This window comes from Protopterus annectens, chromosome 10.part0, assembly GCF_019279795.1.
Source record: "Protopterus annectens isolate FY-2018-M chromosome 10.part0, PAN1.0, whole genome shotgun sequence".
In the NCBI taxonomy this organism is placed as follows: Eukaryota; Metazoa; Chordata; order Ceratodontiformes; family Protopteridae; genus Protopterus; species Protopterus annectens.
In genome coordinates, this window is record NC_056744.1 from 1,833,869,978 (window position 1) to 1,833,895,734 (window position 25,757).

The window sequence follows — 25,757 nt, forward strand, 5'->3', positions numbered from 1 at the left end:
CACACACCCACACACAAAAGCACACACACATACGCACATACACGCACACACACACACACACACACACACACACACACACACACACACACACACACACATTCACACACAGTCACACACAGGCACACACACACATACACACACAAACATACATATATATATATATATATATATATATATATATATATATATATATATATATAGATATATACACACACACACACACTATATATATATATATATATATATATATATATATATATATATATATATATATATATATATACACACACATATATATATACATATATATATAATGCATATTTGTATGAAAATGAAAAATGTTTATATGGTTTGATTACTTTGGAACAAACAGATATTTGCTTTATTAAGCATGAGGCCACACTCAATACCCAAGAATGTCAACTAAGCTTTCCGTGGTAAATCCAGCCTCATCATTACATGCCATATGAATATTTCACTTAAATGTGATCCAGTCATCAGAGAGCTGAGTACCCACATTAACACCAAACTTTCTCCTTTGACCACTACATATCCCTTATATTGCAATAATCATTTTACCATGCACAACTTACCTTTTGTGTTATCTCCTCAAGGTCTGGAGAAGTTATAACCCCACTTTATTCCTCCATTAGTATGCCCATTATTGAATATAATGCACCCTTTGGCATGCACTTTGCTAAGTACCTAGACCAATTTGACTGACTTCAACATTTTCCTATCAAAATGTAGGGCCCTACTAAGGGTAATGATGTTGTCAGGCCCTACTAAGGGTAATGATGTTGGTAGGCCGTACTAAGGTTAATGATGTTGGCAGGCCCTACTAAGGTTAATGATGTTGGCAGGCCCTACTAATGGTAATGATGTTGGCAGGCCCTACTAATGGTAATGATGTTGGCAGGCTGTACTAAGGTTAATGATGTTGGCAGGCCCTACTAAGGTTAAAGATGTTGGCAGGCCCTACTAAGGGTAATGATGTTGGCAGGCCCTACTAAGGGTAATTATGTTGGCAGGCCCTACTAAGGTTACTGGTGTTGGCAGGCCCTACTAAGGTTAAAGATGTTGGTAGGCCCTACTAAGGGTAATTATGTTGGCAGGTCCTACTAAGGTTAATGATGTTGGCAGGCCCTACTAAGGGTAATGATATTGGCAGGCCCTACTAAGGGTAATGATGTTGGCAGGCCCTACTAAGGTTAATGATGTTGGCAAGCCCTACTAAGGTTAATGATGTTGGCAGGCCCTACTAAGGGTAATGATGTTGGTAGGCCCTACTAAGGGTAATTATGTTGGCAGGCCCGACTAAGGTTAATGATGTTGGCAGGCCCTACTAAGGTTAAAGATGTTGGTAGGCCCTACTAAGGTTAATGGTGTTGGCAGGCCCTACTAAGGTTAATGATGTTGGCAGGCCCTACTAAGGGTAATGATGTTGGCAGGCCCTACTAAGGGTAATGATGTTGGCAGGCCCTACTAAGGGTAATGATGTTGGCAGGCCCTACTAAGGTTAATGGTGTTGGCAGGCCCTACTAAGGTTAATGATGTTGGTAGGCCCTACTAAGGGTAATTATGTTGGCAGGTCCTACTAAGGTTAATGATGTTGGCAGGCCCTACTAAGGTTAATGGTGTTGGCAGGCCCGACTAAGGTTAATGATGTTGGCAGGCCCTACTAAGGGTAATGATGTTGGCAGGCCCAACTAAGGGTAATGGTGTTGGCAGGCCCTACTAAGGGTAATGATGTTGGCAGGCCCTACTAAGGTTAATGATGTTGGCAAGCCCTACTAAGGTTAATGATGTTGGCAGGCCCTACTAAGGGTAATGATGTTGGCAGGTGCTACTAAGGGTAATGATGTTGGCAGGCCCTACTAAGGGTAATGATGTTGGCAGGCCCTACTAAGGGTAATGATGTTGGCAGGCCCTACTAAGGGTAATGATGTTGGCAGGCCCTACTAAGGGTAATGATGTTGGCTGCCTAAAAGGCAATTACTAGAAAATGAAGATAACAGCTAATCAATCTAATTCTAGTAGTAAATATAGTAAAGGCGATAAAATAACTGGAACCGGGATCTTTAGGAAAGGCAAGGAGCAAACTACATAGAAATAAATGGAATCTGTGGGAAGGATACATGTAGAATAATGTTCAGGAGGAGTGAGATTTATAGGAATGCAGGAATGGACCAATTTATGTAATACTGAAGTGAATACTAATTGTTAAAACACACACACACGCATACACATACACAGTCACACACAGGCAGATGCACACACACACACGCACACATGCACACACACACGCGCGCACATGCACACACACACACACACACACACAGACACACACAGGCAGATACACGCACACACGCACACACACACGCACACAAAACACACACACACACACACACACACACACACACACACACACACACACACACACACACACACACACACACAAATGCACACACACATATGCACACACACATACACGCAAACACACACACACACACACACACACAGTCACACACAGGCACACAGACACACACACACACACACATACATACATATATAGATATATATATATATATATATATATATATATATATATATATACACACACACACACACACACACTATATATATATATATATATATATATATATATATATATATATATATACATATATATATATATATATATATATATATATATATATAATGCATATTTGCATGAAAATGAAAAATGTTTATATGGTTTGATTACTTTTCAGTGAATGTATGCACATCTATGTCTTAAGTGATAATTTAATAAAGGTGTTTAAAACAAAACATTTTCTAATCAAAGTGATCTCAGGTTTTAGTGCTTTTTAGTTACTCCAATAGACTAGACAGTCTGTCCACATACTTTGTCCTATAACCTGCTCAGGGGTGATCTCTGCTAAGCTTTCCATGCAGTGAATGATCCTATACTCAGTACTCAAACCCCTTCATCTAAATGGAACAAGTGGTAAAGCAAACACCATCTCCAGAGACCAAAACCTATATCACCAAATTAACAATAACAGGTAGTGTGACATGTGCCTAACCCAACGTAACTCCCATTTTTTGAACAGGTTCCCCTTACATATCAAGCAAAATACTCACCTAGCAACCCCTTAATGTAATTTGGATTACTGGGTGGGTGATGGCAAATGTTTGCCTGGAATATGTCGGGACAAATCTACTTAATGGGGAACACTCTACATCTCTCACCAATAATGGGTGGTAAAGATGAACTTCTCAATGGTCTTACTGGCTTTCAGTTCATAAGAACAATGGACTCTAATTTTGCACAACCTTGGGGTAGGTAGTAAGTTCCCCAGTCTGAAGGCCATTAACTGCATCTTGTATTATCATGTCACAGTGAAATGGGATCCAGTGAAATCAACAAATATCTAACTTCACATCAAAATACTAACAGACTAAATGTGGAGTCAAAATCCTCAATCTCTGGCCCTCTTTCAAATGGAGGGTTTACTCCTTTTTCAAATATTTGCTGTGGGAGTAGTAGGGGAATTTGTCCCTCCACAACATCTGTATAGAATACCAACTCTGAAGTTGCACATATTTGCGGAAAGGCAGAAAACATTTTAAGGTGGGTCTGGGGATTAACAATTTTGACCTGAAATTTGTTATTTTGCTATTTTTACATACATGCATACACATATGCAAGGACAGCCTGGCTCACTATACTCACCCATTTCCCTACCTGTTGGATAAGCTAGGGATCCTAGTCACCACCAACCAAACTCTTCCTCCCAACAACCATTCCCATACATCTGTAATGTACATTGATGGATTCTGTCACTCTTTGTGACCCAACAGTTTCATCAGAAATGTTACCACATGTATCACCTGGCAGTTGGAGCAGGAGGTTAAGGCTGTGAGCTGTAGTGTTGTGGCACATGGTTTGATTCCTCCAGGCATCATTTACTTACTGTGTGACCTTGAGCAAGTCACTTAACCAGATTCTCCCTAGTCACCCTTGAAAAGGGACTGTATGTCCAGTGGGCCTACCTGCTAACAAATATGTATTATTATAGTAGACTGAGTGTGAAACATGTATCACCTGGCAGTTGGAGCAGGAGGTTAAGGCTGTGAGCTGTAGTGTTGTGGCACATGGTTTGATTATATTGATTATATTATATTATATTATATTGATTATATTATATTATATTATATTATTTGATTATATTATATTATATTATATTATTTTATATTATATTGATTATATTATTTGATTATATTATATTATATTATTTGATTATATTATATTATATTATATTGATTATATTATATTATATTGTATTGATTATATTATATTATATTATATTGATTATATTATATTATATTATATTGATTATATTATATTATATTATTTGATTATATTATATTATATTATATTGATTATATTATATTATATTATATTATATTATATTATATTATATTATATTATATTGATTATATTATATTATATTATTTGATTATATTATATTATATTATTTGATTATATTATATTATATTATATTGATTATATTATATTATATTATTTGATTATATTATATTATATTATATTGATTATATTATATTATTTGATTATATTATATTATATTATATTGATTATATTATATTATATTATATTGATTATATTATATTATATTATATTGATTATATTATAGCAGACTGAGTGTGAAACGTATCATCTGATTTGTATCTTTTGCTCTGTTTTCAGATGCTGTTCTCTTTTTCTCACACATCCATATTTTTGAAAGTGTTTCTCTTTTGGATCTCTTTGCTTGCCTTAGAATATTAATATACTGATTGTGCCCCTCCCCCATCCACTTTTCTCAAGATGTACATATTAAGGTCCTGTCGTCACTGGAAAATGACTGGGCTTTCGGATATTGGCAAAGGCTCTTGCTACCCCCATAGTGCCTTTTTTAGGCAAGGCTCAAAAGACAAACCCACCTCCGTAGGTATCACAAGGGATAAGAAACTAAGAGTAATGCTACTCAATGCTAGAAGTCTAAACCTCAAGATTCACACACTCGAAACTCTCCTTAGCATGGAGAACATCAATATCTGTGCAGTAACAGAAACCGGGTTCAAGGCTCCCGAGAGCACCCCAGCACTACCAGGTTATACCTCATACCATGTTTTTCGGCCCCAAAACTTGGACCGAACCACAAAAGGAGGGGGAGTATCAATATTCGTCAAAGATACTCACACCTCCAGGTTGGTGGCACAGCACGAAGCATCAGAGACTATCCATGTGCAACTAACAGTGGGTAAAACTGCCTTCCAGTTTATAGCCTGCTACAGACCACCCTCCCAAACCCAGGAACCCCACTCGGCCTTCCTGAGAACACTGGAAAATATGAAGGTCTCTCCAAACACCATTATATTGGATGACTTCAACTACCCAAACATAGACTGGGAGCATTACTCTAGCTCCAACACCCTTGCCCAAAGGTTCCTAGAATTTATAAACTCAGATGCTATGGAAGAACTTGTTACCACTCCCACAAGAGGGGAAAACATACTGGACCTGATCATCACCAACATGGGGACTCTATGCTCCAGACCAGAAGTGTATCCCTCACTGGTAAGATCAGACCATAAACTAATCTCACTAGATATTCACATCCTGACCCCTGCCCAGAAAACCACAGTGAAAAACTTCTCTAAAGCAAATTTCACACTCTTCAAAACCGAGGTGGAATCCTTCAAAGCCCCCGGGCCTGTGGAAAATATGGCCCAGACCGCAGAATCCTTTATAAACGCATTCTATGAACACCTTCAGCAATGCATGGATCATGCAATCCCAAACAAAACCAAGACCCAATCCTCCAAAGGCAGGCTTCCTGTCTGGTGGACCCCAGCCATAAACAAACTATACAATAGAAGGATGAAGCTGCTACATGATAGAGCAAAATCCCAAAAAGGGAAGGCATCTCTGATCAGTATTAGCAAAAACTACGGGCACTCATAAAATCGTCTAAGGCCAGCTTCGAGAGAAAAATTGTACAGGACACTAAGGATAATCACAAGGCTTTTTTTAGTTATGTTAGGAACCTGGGTGGGAATTCCCAGATATGCTCAGAATTAGTCCAAAATGACAAAAAATACACTGAACCCACAGACATTGCCAACACCCTAGCTGACAGGTTCAGCGCAAACTTCTCCCCCCCTTCTCCACCAAAAGGGCAAATATTTATCCCAGCAGAGTGCTGCCCCCCTGACATCTCAGATGCTCAGGTAAGAGCCGCCCTCTCCAAAGCAAAAAACACAGCATCAATGGGACCAGACGGTGTCCCAGGCTGCATCCTACATGAACTCCAAGAAGAACTAAACCCAAACATAAAACTACTGTTCAATCTCAGCCTTACTACAGGATATGTACCCAAAGAGTGGCGTACAGCAACAGTGGTGCCTCTCCACAAAGGTGGTGCCTCAACGGATCCTGGAAACTATCGCCCCATAAGCCTGACTAGCTTGGTCTGCAAAGCTATGGAAAGGATCATCATGGACCTCATAAATAAAGATATTGGGGACATACAGACACTGGATCCTACCCAGTTCGGCTTTGTTAAGGGCAGATCCTGCCTCTTAAACCTGGTCAATTTCTTTGAAACAGTCACCAAGGCCATTGACGAGGGGAAGGTGGTCCACACAGCCTACCTGGACCTCGCAAAAGCCTTTGATACAATACCCCACTCGGGCATTATAGATAAGCTCACCAGCTGAAATATAAACCCCGATGTCACTAGATGGGTTGCAAACTGGCTCAAGGACAGAACCCACATGGTTAGAATTGCTGGAGCCATGTCAGACTCCAAACCAATTACAAGTGGCGTCCTACAAGGCTCAGTCCTGGGACCTCTCTTGTCCGGTATATATTTCTCTGAGGTACAGGCCAACATGGAAGGGCTGTGGCTGACCAAGTTCGCAGATGACTGCAAACTGGGCGCCATAATCGACTCTCCAGCTGACACAAGCATTCTACAAAAGGGCCTCATAGAAACAGACAACTGGTGCCAGAGCCATGGCCTCAAGCTAAACGCCAAAAAGTGTATAGTCATCCCCTTCGGCAAAAACAAAGTGCCCACAAATTACCACATAGATGATAATCCATTAAGTATGGAAGAAGTAATTAGGGACCTGGGGACCCAAGTTGATAGCAATCTCTCATTCGACAACCACGTGGCCAAAGTGGTTAGAAAAACATTTTATATAGCCCACCTAATCATGAAGGGATTCACATCTAGATCAGGGGAGGTCATCGTGCCTCTTTACTCATCCCTCATCAGGCCCATAATTGAGTACAATGCCCCTTTTGGGATGTACCTTACCAGACACCTGCAGCAACTGGAAAGACCCCAAAAGTACCTCACCAAGAAGATCAAAGGGCTCAAACAGATGCCATATGCTGCCCAGTTAAAGAAACTCCAGCTCTACTCAGTTGCATACCACCTGCTCAGAGGCGATCTGTGCCTGACGTATAAAGCCATGTCCAACCCGGAATTAATGGACATGCCGCACCTCAGAAAATCCAAATCCCATCGAGCTACGCGCTTGAGAGACTTGAACCTCAGCACTGAAATAAATAGGACATGCTGGAGGGACAGATTCATAACCCAGAGGCTCCCTTCACTCTGGAATAAAATCCCAGTCCAGGTTAGGCAGAGTCCCTCATTGACTCTCTTCAAGAGGAATCTTGATGAGTGGATGGGAGATCATAGGTTTACCCCGGGTATCACTTCTGTGTCACTGTTAGACAGAGGCACAGTATACTAACCTCAAAAAAGGGCATAGCAAAATAAATTTAAAATGGGTGGCGAAAGCCAAACACACTCTGGCTAGGCTTATAAATGCCCTAGGGCAGATAGTCTAGTTTGAACCTATGAACCTATATGTGTCTGTCATTATTTCTGCTGGTAAGCATCTGCTTTCCATAGTGCATACTTTTACAATGCTCAGGCTACTGTCCATGCTCCCAGTGGGCCCCACTGATTTACCCGATTTAAATAACGGAAGAACTGCAATAACAAGCCATAGGGTGATTAAACTGCAGAACAGTAAAAACATTATAATTTTAAACTGCCTGTGCTTATTGTAAAGATGCTCTAGAAATTACTAAGATGTTTGGTAAATTACAGCTTCTAAGTGCTGTAAGCCACTGCTGTTTATAAGAATATTCTAATATTTTACCAGCTGAGATTGCATACTTTGCCTTTTCCATATGAATACTCCACACAATGTTACTAGCAGTTGTCTGGCTGATACCATAGTGTTCTAGCTATGATATAACTAACACACGAATGTATCAAACAAGTTTCTACTGGTTATGTTGTTACCACTGATGCTGTAGTGGAACAACTGTATTGCTGTTTTATCCATTTTTATATTCTATGCCACTAGGCTATGGCTGAAAAGGGTCCTACAGGATCAGCCCACCACTCTAGTCACCAAACAATAATTAGTCAGTCAATCAATAAATGCTAAAAAAGTAATTGTTTGCAGATGCTGTGTTCACACTTTGACTGTTCTGCTGTTCGGAACCTAAGAATAATATCAGGTAAGTGACCATGGGGACCAAACAATATCTACCCTGATACACCTTTAAGAAGACAAGCTTAAAAGTTCTTGCCACCTTCATCAAGCTCTTAATACTGTGTACCTGCCAAACTGAGCAGGATGAACAAGGCCTTACATGTTAATCCTGGTACAAATCTGTGTCTGTCCATTCGGACATTAATACTAACCTTAAAGGTAAGCAAAGAACAAAGAAGTACTTTGTTTGAGCTGTACTGGCTGGGAATGTGCTGTGTTAGGAACCCCTCACTCCAGCAAGTCTTGTTAGGAACCCCTCACTCCAGCAAGTCTTGTTAGGAGCCCCTCACTCCAGCAAGTCTTGTTAGAAACCCCCTCACTCCAGCAAGTCTTGTTAGGAACCCCTCACTCCAGCAAGTCTTGTTAGGAACCCCTCACTCCAGCAAGTCTTGTTAGAAACCCCTCACTCCAGCAAGTCTTGTTAGGAACCCCTCACTCCAACAAGTCTTGTTAGGAACCCCTTATTCCAGCAAGTCTTGTTAGGAACCCCTCACTCCAGCAAGTCTTGTTAGAAACCCCTCACTCCAGCAAGTCTTGTTAGGAACCCCTCACTCCAGCAAGTCTTGTTAGAAACCCCTCACTCCAGCAAGTCTTGTTAGGAACACCTTACTCCAGCAAGTCTTGTTAGGAACCCCTCACTCCAGCAAGTCTTGTTAGGGACCCCTCACTCCAGCAAGTCTTGTTCATGTTCATGTTTTGGTCTTGATCCATTTATACATAAAGAATGAATCATCCACATAGTGTGTTCATTTTCTTGTAACGACTGTGATCCCCACATAATAAAACCACGGATCACGTTCCTGCAGTGACAGAGGACACAGTTGCATTCTAAACTCCTGTTTTATTTTTTCCACAGCAATTTTTCCCTACATGCCTCTTGACTATTACCCCCTTGTCCTCACATTGGGGAGCAAACCCCCAATGTACAGGTGAGAGCAGACCACAGAGGACCACCATCCAGGCAGCCATTTAGGTATTTTGTTTGCTCACATCTTGCACTGCAAACAAGCAAATCACTTCTAATTTAGGCTTTAACTCCACCCTTTGGTGGCTAACATGGTCGATTGCATTATTGTAAGGTGCTATTACTCCATCTACATGCATGAGTGACCCAGCCATTGATACAAAGGCTGTTGTTACTGGCTTGGTAAGCCCAAACCCACATCACTGATTAAAGACATATTTTTTAACATCTGGAAACCTTTGCTCACATGTGATGAAACTTCCATCATACTATTAATCCCACCCCAAGGCAGGTGAGTCTCTGTTACCACCCCCTCACCTGTTCTGTCAGAACCTGAGATGCTAAATCAAGCAGGGATCGTTTGGGTCGAAAATGAGGTTTTACACCACTGAGGCAGCTTAGCAGCAGTCTAAGTGTGTGTTTGTGTATATGTGTGCATGTGTCCATGTGTGTGTGTCTCCCTGTGCTCATGCACACACGTGTGTGTGTGTGTGCGCATGTGTGTATGTGTGTGTGTGTGTGTCTGTGCACGTGTGCATGTGTATGTGTGTTTCTGTGTTTATGTATGTGTGTGTGTGTGTGTGTGTGTGTGCATGTCTGTGCATGCATGCGTATGAGTGTGTGTGTGTGTGTCTATGCACGCGCGTGTGCGTTTATATGTGTGTGTGTGTGTCTATGCACCCACGTGTGTGTTTGTGTTTGTGTGTGTCTGTGTGTCTTTCTTTATGTGTGTCTGTCTTTGCACTTGCTTGTGTATGTGTGTGTGTGTGTGTGTGTGTGTGTGCATGTGTGTCTGTCTGTGCGCTTGTGTGTGTGTGTCTATGTTTGTGTGCATGTGTGCATGCACACGCATGTGCGTGCGCGTGTGTGTGTGTGTCTGTCTGTACTCTTGTATGTGTGTGTGTGCATGTATGTGCGCATGTGTGTATGTGTGTGTGTTCGTGTGAGTGTGCGCACATGTGTATATGTGTGTGTGTATCTGTGTCTGTCTCTGCGTGCACGTGTGTGTGCGTGTGTGTGTGTGTGTGTGTGTGTGTCTGTGTGTGTGTGTGAATGTGTGCATGTGTGTGTGCGTGTGTGTGTGTGTGCACATGTGTTTGTGTGTGTGTGTGTGTGTGTGTGTGCGTGTGTGTATGTGTGGTAAAAATCTAATGGGAGTCTTATTCCAGGCATAAAATCAGTTATACAAGAAAGATTTCTAACAGAGGGACAGACACAGTCATGCAAACACACAGATGTGCAAACACACACACACACACACACACACACACACACACACACACACACACGAACACATACTCATGCATACAAAACACACACACACACACACACACACACACACACACACACACACACATGCACACACGCACATGCACACAACATGCCTGTTGAAGCTAATGTTCTGTTTGCTCACGTGTGTGATTTTAGACTGCAGTTCTTTGTAATAATATTATAGTTAACTTGCAGTTTTCCTTTGTGTTGTGTAATAGCTGCACAAAAAGAGAATCTGTAACATTGCTTCACAACTTCACATTATCAACACTAATATCAGCCCTATATTCAACAAACTACTAAGAGAACACCTAACAACTGGCTCTGTTCTTGCACAAAGCTGAGTAAATCCCCATGAAGTCTCACTCCCATAACACTTTCTTTACCGCCCTCCTTTCTTCCTGCTTATACTTTCACTTGTGTGCTTCTACCCATATTGTCTCTCTTCCTTTCTTCTGCCCTTAGCTCGTTCCCCCTTTTCCTAACATTAACAAAGTTATCTACACTAATTCTATACCTTCCTCATTACTTCCTTTCTACTTACTTATGTACTGCACGAATCTTTGTGATAAAAATGTATCTAATCCATATTCTGACACAGCTTATGATTTGTTCTATGTTTGTGTTGTTTGTGGCATTGTAATTTGTTGTAATGGTGGAGCTTTTCTCCTCGGGCATCCGCTGAAAATGGGCCAACTTTGGCTCAGTCAGACACTCCCTGCTGGAACTGTTCTCTTCTATTTTGTGGAAAATGATGCACAGATTTTAAAATAAGCTGTAAGTGCTGCATTGCCTCCTTACAACACCTTCCTTCTTTCAATATTTTTTTTCCAGTCCTAACTTTGTTTCCTCTCGCAAATTCAAGTACGCAATGGTCTTATTTCTCTGTCTAATTTCATTTGTCAGTTCTCCTTCCCAGTCCTGCTTTGGCTTTTTAACTTCTCTAGTCACTTTCTTTCTTCCTTCCTCCCATGGCCTTCTGGCGGCTGCCTTTCCTTTTCTTTTGTCTGTTTACGTTTCATTCCCTTTCCTTTTCTTTTGTCTGTGTATGTTTCATTCCCTTTCCTTTTCTTTTGTCTGTGTACGTTTCATTCCCTTTCCTTTTCTTTTGTCTGTGTATGTTTCATTCCCTTTCCTTTTCTTTTGTCTGTGTACATTTCATTCCCTTTCCTTTCTTTTGTCTGTGTACGTTTCATTCCCTTTCCTTTTCTTTTGTATATGTATGTTTCATTCCCTTTCCTTTTCTTTTGTCTGTGTACATTTCATTCCCTTTCCTTTTCTTTTGTCTGTGTATGTTTCATTCCCTTTCCTTTTCTTTTGTCTGTGTACGTTTCATTCCCTTTCCTTTTCTTTTGTCTGTGTACGTTTCATTCCCTTTCCTTTCTTTTTGTCTGTGTATGTTTTATTCACTTTCCTTTTCTTTTGTCTGTGTACGTTTCATTCCCTTTCCTTTTCTTTTGTCTGTGTACATTTCATTCCCTTTCCTTTCTTTTGTCTGTGTACGTTTCATTCCCTTTCCTTTCTTTTGTCTGTGTACGTTTCATTCCCTTTCCTTTTCCTTTGTCTGTGTACATTTCATTCCCTTTCCTTTCTTTTGTCTGTGTATGTTTCATTCCCTTTCCTTTCTTTTGTCTGTGTACGTTTCATTCCCTTTCCTTTCTTTTGTCTGTGTACGTTTCATTCCCTTTCCTTTTCTTTTGTCTGTGTACGTTTCATTCCCTTTCCTTTCTTTTGTCTGTGTACGTTTCATTCCCTTTCCTTTTCTTTTGTCTGTGTACGTTTCATTCCCTTTCCTTTCTTTTGTCTGTGTACGTTTCATACCCTTTCTTTTCTTTTGTCTGTGTACATTTCATTCCCTTTCCTTTCTTTTGTCTGTGTACGTTTCATTCCCTTTCCTTTCTTTTGTCTGTGTACATTTCATTCCCTTTCCTTTCTTTTGTCTGTGTACGTTTCATTCCCTTTCCTTTCTTTTGTCTGTGTACATTTCATTCCCTTTCCTTTCTTTTGTTTGTGTACATTTCATTCACTTTCCTTTCTTTTGTCTGTATATGTTTCATTCCCTTTCCTTTTCTTTTGTCTGTGTACATTTCATTCCCTTTCCTTTCTTTTGTCTGTATATGTTTCATTCCCTTTCCTTTCTTTTGTCTGTATATGTTTCATTCCCTTTCCTTTTCTTTTGTCTGTGTACATTTCATTCCCTTTCCTTTCTTTTGTCTGTATATGTTTCATTCCCTTTCCTTTCTTTTGTCTGTGTACGTTTCATTCCCTTTCCTTTCTTTTGTCTGTGTACGTTTCATTCCCTTTCCTTTTCTTTTGTCTGTGTACATTTCATTCCCTTTCCTTTCTTTTGTCTGTATATGTTTCATTCCCTTTCCTTTCTTTTGTCTGTGTACGTTTCATTCCCTTTCCTTTCTTTTGTCTGTGTACGTTTCATTCCCTTTCCTTTCTTTTGCCTGTGTACATTTCATTCCCTTTCCTTTCTTTTGTCTGTGTACGTTTCATTCCCTTTCCTTTTCTTTTGTCTGTGTACGTTTCATTCCATTTCCTTTCTTTTGTCTGTGTACGTTTCATTCCATTTCCTTTCTTTTGTCTGTGTACGTTTCATTCCCTTTCCTTTTCTTTTGTCTGTGTACATTTCATTCCCTTTCCTTTCTTTTGTCTGTGTACATTTCATTCCCTTTCCTTTCTTTTGTCTGTGTACGTTTCATTCCCTTTCCTTTCTTTTGTCTGTGTACGTTTCATTCCCTTTCCTTTCTTTTGTCTGTGTACGTTTCATTCCCTTTCCTTTCTTTTGTCTGTGTACATTTCATTCCCTTTCCTTTCTTTTGTCTGTGTACGTTTCATTCCCTTTCCTTTTCTTTTGTCTGTGTACATTTCATTCCCTTTCCTTTCTTTTGTCTGTATATGTTTCATTCCCTTTCCTTTCTTTTGTCTGTGTACATTTCATTCACTTTCCTTTCTTTTGTCTGTATATGTTTCATTCCCTTTCCTTTTCTTTTGTCTGTGTACATTTCATTCCCTTTCCTTTCTTTTGTCTGTATATGTTTCATTCCCTTTCCTTTCTTTTGTCTGTGTACGTTTCATTCCCTTTCCTTTCTTTTGTCTGTGTACGTTTCATTCCCTTTCCTTTCTTTTGTCTGTGTACGTTTCATTCCCTTTCCTTTCTTTTGTCTGTGTACGTTTCATTCCCTTTCCTTTTCTTTTGTCTGTGTACATTTCATTCCATTTCCTTTCTTTTGTCTGTGTACGTTTCATTCCCTTTCCTTTTCTTTTGTCTGTGTACATTTCATTCCCTTTCCTTTCTTTTGTCTGTGTACATTTCATTCCCTTTCCTTTCTTTTGTCTGTGTACGTTTCATTCCCTTTCCTTTCTTTTGTCTGTGTACGTTTCATTCCCTTTCCTTTCTTTTGTCTGTGTACGTTTCATTCCCTTTCCTTTTCTTTTGTCTGTGTATGTTTCATTCCCTTTCCTTTCTTTTGTCTGTGTACGTTTCATTCCCTTTCCTTTCTTTTGTCTGTGTACGTTTCATTCCCTTTCCTTTTCTTTTGTCTGTGTATGTTTCATTCCCTTTCCTTTCTTTTGTCTGTGTACGCTTCATTCCCTTTCCTTTCTTTTGTCTGTGTACGTTTCATTCCCTTTCCTTTTTGTCTGTGTATGTTTCATTCCCTTTCATTTCTTTTGTCTGTGTACATTTCATTCCCTTTCCTTTCTTTTGTCTGTGTACGTTTCATTCCCTTTCCTTTCTTTTGTCTGTGTACGTTTCATTCCCTTTCCTTTTCTTTTGTCTGTGTATGTTTCATTCCCTTTCCTTTCTTTTGTCTGTGTACGTTTCATTCCCTTTCCTTTCTTTTGTCTGTGTACGTTTCATTCCCTTTCCTTTTGTCTGTGTACGTTTCATTCCCTTTCCTTTCTTTTGTCTGTGTACATTTCATTCCTTTTCCTTTCTTTTGTCTGTGTACGTTTCATTCCCTTTCCTTTTCTTTTGTCTGTGTACATTTCATTCCCTTTCCTTTCTTTTGTCTGTGTACGTTTCATTCCCTTTCCTTTTCTTTTGTCTGTGTATGTTTCATTCCCTTTCCTTTCTTTTGTCTGTGTATGTTTCATTCCCTTTCCTTTCTTTTGTCTGTGTACGTTTCATTCCCTTTCCTTTCTTTTGTCTGTGTACGTTTCATTCCCTTTCCTTTCTTTTGTCTGTGTACGTGTCATTCCCTTTCCTTTTCTTTTGTCTGTGTACGTTTCATTCCCTTTCCTTTTCTTTTGTCTGTGTACATTTCATTCCCTTTCCTTTTCTTTTGTCTGTGTACGTTTCATTCACTTTCCTTTCTTTTGTCTGTGTACGTTTCATTCATTTTCTTTTTCTTTTGTCTGTGTACGTTTCATTCCCTTTCCTTTCTTTTGTCTGTGTACGTTTCATTCCCTTTCCTTTCTTTTGTCTGTGTACGTTTCATTCCCTTTCCTTTTCTTTTGTCTGTGTACGTTTCATTCCCTTTCCTTTCTTTTGTCTGTGTACGTTTTATTCCCTTTCCTTTTCTTTTGTCTGTGTACGTTTCATTCCATTTCATTTCTTTTGTCTGTGTACGTTTCATTCCCTTTCCTTTTCTTTTGTCTGTGTACATTTCATTTCCTTTCCTTTCTTTTGTCTGTGTACGTTTCATTCCCTTTCCTTTTCTTTTGTCTGTGTACATTTCATTCCCTTTCCTTTTCTTTTGTCTATGTACGTTTCATTCACTTTCACGTCTTCTATTGACCGCTTCATTTAGTCACAGCGATATTTTCTTACTTTTAGCTTTTTCTTTTATCACGCCACCCCACATACTTTTCCATACTGCTCTTTTTATTGCTTGCCTTATAGCCTTCATTCCCTTTGTCTTCCACTGTTTCCCTCACTTCTACTGATGTGCTTCAGTTGTCTTCTCTCCTGGTGTCCTGCTTCCTGTTTTCACAGCCCTTGCTTTAATATAATCCACGCAGTGACACAGTTACCTGCTATGAGGGAGAGCTTCTGATTGTTCTGCCCTGCACAGCACACCATTGTACATGTACCATGAGAGGAGCTTCTGACTGTTCTGCCCTGCACAGCACACCATCATGCATGCTCCATGAGGGGAGCTTCTGACTGTTCTGCTCTACACAGCACACCATCGTGCATGTACCATGAGGGGAGCTTCTGACTGTTCTGCTCTACACAGCACACCATCATGCATGTACCATGAGGGGAGCTTCTGACTGTTCTGCTCTACACAGCACACCATTGTGCATGTTCCATGAGGGGAGCTTCTGACTGTTCTGCTCTACACAGCACACCATCGTGCATGTACCATGAGAGGAGCTTCTGACTGTTCTGCTCTACACAGCACAGCATCGTGTATGTACCATGAGGGGAGCTTCTGACTGTTCTGCTCTACACAGCACACCATTGTGCATGTTCCATGAGGGGAGCTTCTGACTGTTCTGCTCTACACAGCACACCATTGTGCATGTTCCATGAGGGGAGCTTCTGACTGTTCTGCTCTACACAGCACACCATCGTGCATGTACCATGAGGGGAGCTTCTGACTGTTCTGCTCTACACAGCACACCATCGTGCATGTACCATGAGGGGAGCTTCTGACTGTTCTGCTCTACACAGCACACCATCGTGCATGTACCATGAGGGGAGCTTCTGACTGTTCTGCTCTGCACAGCACACCATCGTGCATGTACCATGAGGGGAGCTTCTGACTGTTCTGCCTTGCACAGCACACCATTGTGCATGTTCCACTTCATTTGTGTCTTCCTCTGCCTGATGTCTTCAGCCTTCCTGATCAGTCACTGTTATTGAGCCTGAATGCTGTGATACTCCTTGTCTGGTTCAGGCAGATTGGACTCTCCCATTATTGGCACTGTTTTTGTGTCTGTCCGTTGTCTTAACATTTCATTAATTACTTTATCCTTCCTGGGGAGATCTAGACAGAGTCTGTTGATCAGCTACCCCCAATTGCCTGAAAGCAAGTGTTTACCATCTCCCATTGTTCTCTTCCTCCCGTTCTTACTTTTCCTCCTCTTCATCATAGTCTATAATATAACATCTGATCCTTCATTTACTTATATCTGTTATATAGTCTATAATATAACATCTGATCCTTCATTTACTTATATCTGTTATATATTTATTCGTTAAATGGATAATTAGACAAGTCCAACAACTTTTTCATCCATGACCCAGGCCAACCCAATAAAAATAGACAACAAAATAAACAATAATCTCTTTTTCAGCAAGCCAGTCTCATGCAGGAACGCTTAAGCTTGTATGCGATAGAAACGTTAATGTCCAGCGAAATCAAGTGATAAAATGATAGCAGCAGCACATAAATTTAAACATCCAGGAACTTTCTTTATTAATAACGCTGGACATTAACGTTTGTATCGCATACAAGCTTAAGCGTTCCTGCACGACACTGGCTTGCTGATTTACTGTTTCTCTAGTGGGACGTTGACGCTATTTGGTTTTTTAAATAATCTCTTTTTAATGATGGCTATCTATAAGTAAATGCAGATATTGTAAACATTCTCTTCTGTCACGTCAACAACTACTCTTGCCATTTTCAGAGGATTTTGTGTCCTAGTACTACTGTATCCCAGTTCTTTTTGCTATAAGTCCCTGTGTCTGTTATTCCCACTTTGTTCAGTTGCCCTACTGCTGTAACTGCTAGTTGTTCTCCTTTCTGCCTAAGATGCGACATTTACTCAGAAACACCTTGTATCTTCCTTTTTTATAATGAATGTTCCCTGAATGAATGAATGAATGTTTTGTTTTTATTTATCTATTCATGCCCTGCTAATACTACTGTTCATGTAATGATAGCAGTCCTTAGTATAGCCTTTGCAATGTATATTGGCATATATGTGTACGTGTGCTTGTACCTTTAAGAATACTTATTACCCATAATGCATATACATCTCTGATCACTCTGGAAGACGAACGTGTGCTTTTTCAATATACTGCCATTTTCTGTGGAACAAAAGCTGCATCATATCCCTGAAATCCTGTTAGTACCATTATTAAATAGCACAGCAAAGGGTCTGGTACCATCGGGTGACAGTGTTACAGCTCTGTTTCCAGCTTTACCATGTGCCCATTAGATTATTATCACTTCCCATCCTGTCTCAGTTTACGGTTATCACCATCTTGTTATACGTTTGCAGTCCTTCTTTCAGTATTGCTGCTGGCTGAAAACTAATATACATTCTGCAGGTTTTCCCTGCGTTATCATTTGAGAACTTGTGGCTGCAGGACAAGCACTTGAATACAAACTCTGCAACAAGTAAGCAGATGAATGTTGCAGAGATAGTATGGGGTAGACAACAAACCAATAAAACAAAATCAGTATTTTTTTCATTACCACAGTACTAAAGACAATATCTGAAAACCATGATGCTAACTGTCTAACAACAGTTTCTCCTAGTGGCTGACAAGTGAACTCATACCTCTATTTTCTCCACGAACTCCTGCTGTAGTGCATCGTACCTGCGACTCAGCTCCTCATTTCGCTCCAGCAGTGCCTTGCCCAGTTCTGCTGCCAGGTGCAAGTCCCTCTGCTTGCGATGAAGCACCAGAGTCAGGTCTTCTTCTTCTTCCTCCACAGCTGCGGACGTGTCTCCTACATAGGATTCCTGCCTCTCCAGAACGAATGGATAGAAGTGTTCCTCTATGCTAGGTGACATGACACCAGATTTGAAGAAGCTTTCTCGTCTGGACTTTGCTATGCACTGGAACTCCTCAGGCTTCTGGTACTCAGTAGATATTGAGGACATTGTCCTTTGGTTCTTTTCTCTGTCACTTTGCTCGTTTTCCTCTTCTTGGCTCTCTTTATTCCTGAGCACATGCTGCATACCAAAGAGTCATTCCTCGTCGGATAAAGTCGCCCTGAAACACAACATTGTGGCATCAGGTTTGCATGTTTATAAAATAACATCTCACTTTCACAGCACACGAGTGCTCATGTCTAAAATAACATCAATTCTTCGCTACACATGAGCTGAAGGGAGAGTAGGGACTTCTGGCTCTAACTTGGAATGTTACCACAATGGATTCTAAGTGCTAGTGAGACGTAGTGAGCCAGAGTTTGGCCTCATGCAAGTTGGGTGACTTTCATTTGTTTGGCTTGGATTGCCTGTGAGAGTAACTGAAAATAGGTTTGCACTGTAAAGGACATGCTAAAGCTGGGAAGTTATGACTAGATAAGGAATATTTAGCATGTCAGGACATCTAAAGACTTGAGTGATGTGACTGGTAATGTATGAAATATAAAAATATTCACAGGCTCAAAAAAGGTAACTGTCTATGCACTAGATTACCTGTTTACATGGAGTGCACTACTCTGTCATGAACTTCAGTTGGAGAGATAATGTGATAGTCAAAAACAAAGCAGTTTCCTGAAGGACTCTGGCAGCATGCCATATCAAGGTACTGGACATCTTGAAACAGGAAGGGCATATGTCACATTAGAATAACCAGAGTTTTGGATAAAGCAGTCTAGGTCCTACCTATGGCCATTATCTAATGTTTCTGGCTCTTCACAGCTAGAAAGGTGATGTTGTGAGAACCACCATACAAATATGTTCCACACAGACGTGGCTGTTCTACCACAAAAACAAACAGTCTGAGAATGCATTTTTTATGTGTGTGTGTGTGATGCATATCCCTGTGTGCATGTGCATGTCTGAGTATGTGCACATATGTCTGCATGTGCATGCATTTGTGAGTATCTGCTCTTACGTGTGAGTTTCTGTGAGTCAATGTGTGACTGTTTATTTGTCTTATGTATGTGTGCTGGACTGCATCTTTTTATTTCTGAGGGCATGCACGTATGTGTGTATATGTGTGTGTGTGTGTGTGTGTGTGTGTGTGTGTGTGTGTGTGTGTGTGTGTATGTGTGTGTGTGTGTGTGTGTGTGTCTGTGGGTGTGTGTGGGTGTGTGTGTGTGTGTGTGTATGTGTGTGAGTGTGTGTGTGTGTCTGAGTGTGTGAGTGTTGAGTGTTTGTGTGTGTGTGTGTGTGTGTGTGTGTGTGTGTGTGTGTGTGTGTGCGTGTGAGTGGTTGTGTGTGTGCATGTGAGTGGTTGTGTGTGTGCACGTGCGTGTGCGCATGCGCATGTGTGTGCGTGTGTGTGTGTGTGTGTCTGTCTCACATACAGAGCTGTCTTGACATACATCACAGCAGATGGTACTCATCACTTCTTGCTTTATTTCAGTGCATGTGGTGAAACTGAATAAATGCTTACTAATCAGATGTATCCCCTTATGTGTGTGTGTGTGTGTGTGTGTGTGTGTGTGTGTGTGTGTGTGTGTCAGTGTGTGTGTGTGTGTGTGTGTGTGTGTCTGTGTCACATACAGAGCTGTCTTGACATACATCACAGCAGATGGTACTCATCACTTCTTGCTTTATTTCAGTGCATGTGGTGAACTTGAATAAATGCTTACTGATCAGATGTATCCCCTTATGTCCTACTACTTCTCTCATCTATTTATCATCCCTTTCCTATCTTTCATGCCAGCAAGCTCCATGCTGCAGTCAGTGGTTTGCTGAAAAGCATTTGACTGAGAACCAAAACTCTGAATAAGACCAATAAGATGCAGGATCCAAACTGTGGTACAAAGGGCTAGAAGAGAGAGGTGCCCAGTCCTTAATCAGCAATAGCTGACTCAGGGCTCCATAATGCAGTTAGCCAGCAGGCCCAGCATCCTTATGTTCAGTAGAATTGCATTGATAAAGTCAGAGAGCCACAGGTGACAGGAATTCTACATTACTCTGATATGTCAAGTGCAGCATAAATTCTAATATCATAGCTATCAGGGGCCTGTAATATATTTAATGCAAGGAAGGGAGTAAAGCTTGACTTACAGTTAAACATTATTTCACCTTTCATGTAATTTTTTTTCAGCCCAATAATCAGATGTGTAGATCCAGCCTTTCTCAGAAATGGTATACAGTGAATATTCTATCATAACATAAAATAACTTTTATTTTGTTTTATACAGTAAACAGAAGAACCATTAACTATAATATTTTAATTCATACTTTGTCAAACGTTAGTTTAGTAAGTGATACGTTGCTGTAGATTATGATAACTGCACTTATAAAGTAGGTACATGTAAGCTTCTTAATATAAGAAATTATACAGAAAAATTATACAGAACTGCACATATATCCATATTTAACAAATTATGTGATGGTCCTCTCACAGCTAATGAAACTACAAGATTTATTCTTGGAATTTTATAAGGTTACATATTGCTTAGAAAAATTATTTACTCATAAAACAGAATATCCAGTTGCTCAGAAAACATTTTTTTATTTATTGACTAGCGATTAGAAAATAGTATGAGACACTTTTACAAATGTTACATATCACTAAAAGACAAAATGCACACAATATAATAAACTGAACAGGGTATATGTGACACTTTTACAAATGTTACATATCACTAAAAGACAAAATGCACACAATATAATAAATTGAACAGGGTATATGAGACACTTTTACAAATGTTACATATCGCTAAAAGACAAAATGCACACAATATAATATATTGAACAGGGTATATGAGACACTTTTACAAATGTTACATATCACTAAAAGACAAAATGCACACAATATAATAAACTGAACAGGGTATATGAGACACTTTTACAAATGTTACATATCACTAAAAGACAAAATGCACACAATATAATAAATTGAACAGGGTATATGAGACACTTTTACAAATGTTACATATCGCTAAAAGACAAAATGCACACAATATAATATATTGAACAGGGTATATGAGACACTTTTACAAATGTTACATATCGCTAAAAGACAAAATGCACACAATATAATATATTGAACAGGGTATATGAGACACTTTTACAAATGTTACATATCACTAAAAGACAAAATGCACACAATATAATAAATTGAACAGGGTATATGAGACACTTTTACAAATGTTACATATCACTAAAAGACAAAATGCACACAATATAATATATTGAACAGGGTATATGAGACACTTTTACAAATGTTACATATCACTAAAAGACAAAATGCACACAATATAATAAATTGAACAGGGTATATCAGACACTTTTACAAATGTTACATATCATTAAAAGACAAAATGCACACAATATAATATATTGAACAGGGTATATGAGACACTTTTACAAATGTTACATATCGCTAAAAGACAAAATGCACACAATATAATAAACTGAACAGGGTATACGAGACACTTTTACAAATGTTACATATCGCTAAAAGACAACATGCACACAATATAATATATTGAACAGGGTATATGAGACACTTTTACAAATGTTACATATCACTAAAAGACAAAATGCACACAATATAATATATTGAACAGGGTATATGAGACACTTTTACAAATGTTACATATCACTAAAAGACAAAATGCACACAATATAATAAACTGAACAGGGTATATGAGACACTTTTACAAATGTTACATATCACTAAAAGACAAAATGCACACAATATAATAAATTGAACAGGGTATATGAGACACTTTTACAAATGTTACATATCGCTAAAAGACAAAATGCACACAATATAATATATTGAACAGGGTATATGAGACACTTTTACAAATGTTACATATCGCTAAAAGACAAAATGCACACAATATAATATATTGAACAAGGTATATGAGACACTTTTACAAATGTTACATATCGCTAAAAGACAAAATGCACACAATATAATAAACTGAACAGGGTATATGAGACACTTTTACAAATGTTACATATCGCTAAAAGACAACATGTACACAATATAATATATTGAACAGGGTATATGAGACACTTTTACAAATGTTACATATCACTAAAAGACAAAATGCACACAATATAATAAACTGAACAGGGTATATGAGACACTTTTACAAATGTTACATATCACTAAAAGGCAAAATGCACACAATATAATAAATTGAACAGGGTATATGAGACACTTTTACAAATGTTACATATCGCTAAAAGACAAAATGCACACAATATAATAAATTGAACAGGGTATATGAGACACTTTTACAAATGTTACATATCACTAAAAGACAAAATGCACACAATATAATATATTGAACAGGCTATAGTGAGCAACGCAGAAAAGAAAAAAAGAGGTATGGCATATACCTGCAAAACAGTAATAAGGCACTGCACAGAGGAAGAAAGGGGTATTCAAAGCCTGAAATAAAGCTATGCCGGGTCAAACCATGCAAATGCAGGGAGAGCTGTAAGATAGTTAGAAGGAACAGCAAAACTCCATAATATCTTGTTATTGAGGGGATACAGACTTATGTGACTGAGATAGAGGGGCAATTGTCCTCATATGGGATGGGAGGATAAGTGAGATCAGGAGGGGGTAGTCTGATTCCAGAGGTTCGATGTAGCAGTAAGGAGTTTATGGGGCTCATCTTTGGGATAGTGGAAAAAATGGAGCAGGAATTGTGGGTAGGGGAATATTGCTGGGCAGGACGATTTTTTAACTGCCTGCACTGTAATTAGCGATCTGTCTGTCTGAATAATGAGTGACAGGCAGAAAAGAATGACGTTGACAGTCCGGGGAGACTATGTGTCAGTAGAACTTTGGTGGCAAGCAAATGAAACTGATAATAAATGCATTCTCTAAAAGAAGGATTTCATCTACATCATAAGGGAGCCCAGAGCGAATCAATGATTACATCAGGCTTATTTAGCAAATGTCTGACCCTGTTTTGGTGAGACAGACTAAGCAGGTTGATACTGCTTTCCAGAATAAAAACTACAGAGGACATGCCAGTTTGATGGGTGCCTTCTTTGTGAGTTTATGTGAGTCTCTAACTACAGTGAAAGTTTTAGCTAATGGGAATATCTGACCACAGAACAGAGGTCCCAGATTCATTCTACACTTGTTTGTAGAACAATATGAGATGTTCAGAGGTTAGGGATGGACACCATCTAAGAATAAAGGATACCAAAAGAACCGGACAGCAGATGTTCTGCTGTCTGACAACATCAAACATCTATGGGGAACCACCTCTGGAAATGGCAGGATATTTTAGATTTCAAGTATGACATCATCTGATGCCTCCTAATATCTGAAGTGTCAAATAGGAGCCTGTTAAGTAGCTTGAGATGGAAGCGAGGTGTATATACATAGGCAGCAACACATAATGGGGACTGCATTACTATATAATAATCACACTCATATAAGCACAGCTACATACAAGGCTGAAGGCTGAGTACCTTTGAATTATTTATTAAGCAAACACACAAAATCATAAAAGGAAAATAGGGGAGTCATTTGAAGTCTGCTCAGTGGTCAAGTAGTCCTGAGCTGGCCTTCTAATTATTCCATCTGAATTTCTACTCCCTACCAACAGCGAGCCCGTCCATATTCAGTTTCATAGTCAGATGTGACAGTTCCAGGGATCTTATCACCAAGTGTGTGAAGAAGTTCTCGCGCTGCTCTGGCCTTGACCCTGATGCCCTTAGTTTACTAGTCAGTGACTTTTTGTCTTTTGTTTCCTTTGTCTTCTGTTCCACTACCCCAGTGACATCATAATGCTTGTATATTTTTAGCAAGTAAAAGATGACTAAATTAATAACAGACTTTTCTTAACTTTCAGGTAGAATTGTCATAGCAACTGCCTTCTTCCATTCAACTGAAGAGCAGAAGGGCTTTGGTTAAACATAATATAAAAAGTGCACCCCACCACCCGCCAGCACAGAGCAGCCCAGGAAATGTACTGCCCACCTTAACTCCTAACTTGGAAGTAGAAAACCACAGTCTCCTGTCACTGTGGCCAGATACATGAGTGTGTAACCTACTCTGTCACTCGCATCGTTTCCGTACACAATCTATGCTGTAGAATATCTGACTCGTTTATGCCACATTATGGGTTTTAAGATTTGACAAATATATCTCAGAGACACAGCTTTTCCACATTTAGTACAAACAGCTGATGACTAAATAAGTGGTCAGTTAGTAGGTGGACAAACCTGACAGTATAGTTCTTGTCTTCGTGCCTCCTAGACATACAGTGACTCCCAGATGTAGGAGTGGTTTGCTGAACTAATCCAAGCCTATGTTATTGGAAATTGAAACCGTGACATTAGACGCTCACTCCTACACTTGGTTAACTAGCAGCTCAGTTATCAAGTCTAATACTGCAGTCATTATAATAGACATATAAATGTCATATCAAAACCACCTTAAAAAGTCACTACAGAACTAAAGTGCATTGGCATTCTATGGTATATAAGTGCACTACAATGTAAACATCTGGTAAAATTGACAGGAAAATCTAAATGGACATCTCAGCTTTGTTCAGGTGACATATACCTCAGTAATTTCGTAACCTGATAAAATACATTACAGACTAGTGAATATAGTGAGGGCCAGAGTGTGACGACTAGCAAAGAAATGGAAATGAATTTCTAATCAATCTTTTGTTACCTGAGTAAATAGGCTGGGTCTCTCTTTGGCCACAATCTACACACACTCACACACACACACACACACACACACACACACACACACACACACACACACACACACACACACACATCTACCTATATACACACACACACACACACACACACACACACACACATATATATATATATATAAAATCAGTATGGTTGGTAAAAGATATATCGTATTAATGCATTGTATTAAGAGTTTTATGTATCACTGATGCACAAGGGTGACTAACCCTTTAAGGAGAGCAATAATGAATAACAGAACATTAAGCAAAATGTGTATTAGTCAGAGACAGGGTGTGAAACCAAGGAAATCTGCACAAGTCTCAAGTATGAAGACAGAACAAAAGGTAAT

At 39.4% G+C, this 25,757-nt stretch overlaps 1 protein-coding gene across 1 annotated transcript in view; it reads right to left on the reverse strand.

The window, feature by feature from the left end:
- LOC122814517 (BICD family-like cargo adapter 2) overlaps positions 1–25,757 on the reverse strand; it is a 121,460-nt gene that overhangs the window by 39,480 nt on the left and 56,223 nt on the right. Inside the window, exon 2 of the mRNA XM_044087091.1 lies at positions 18,359–18,797. Coding sequence (XP_043943026.1) covers positions 18,359–18,763 — 405 coding nt within the window. The 5' untranslated portion in view covers positions 18,764–18,797. The remainder of the gene's footprint in view (positions 1–18,358; positions 18,798–25,757) is intronic.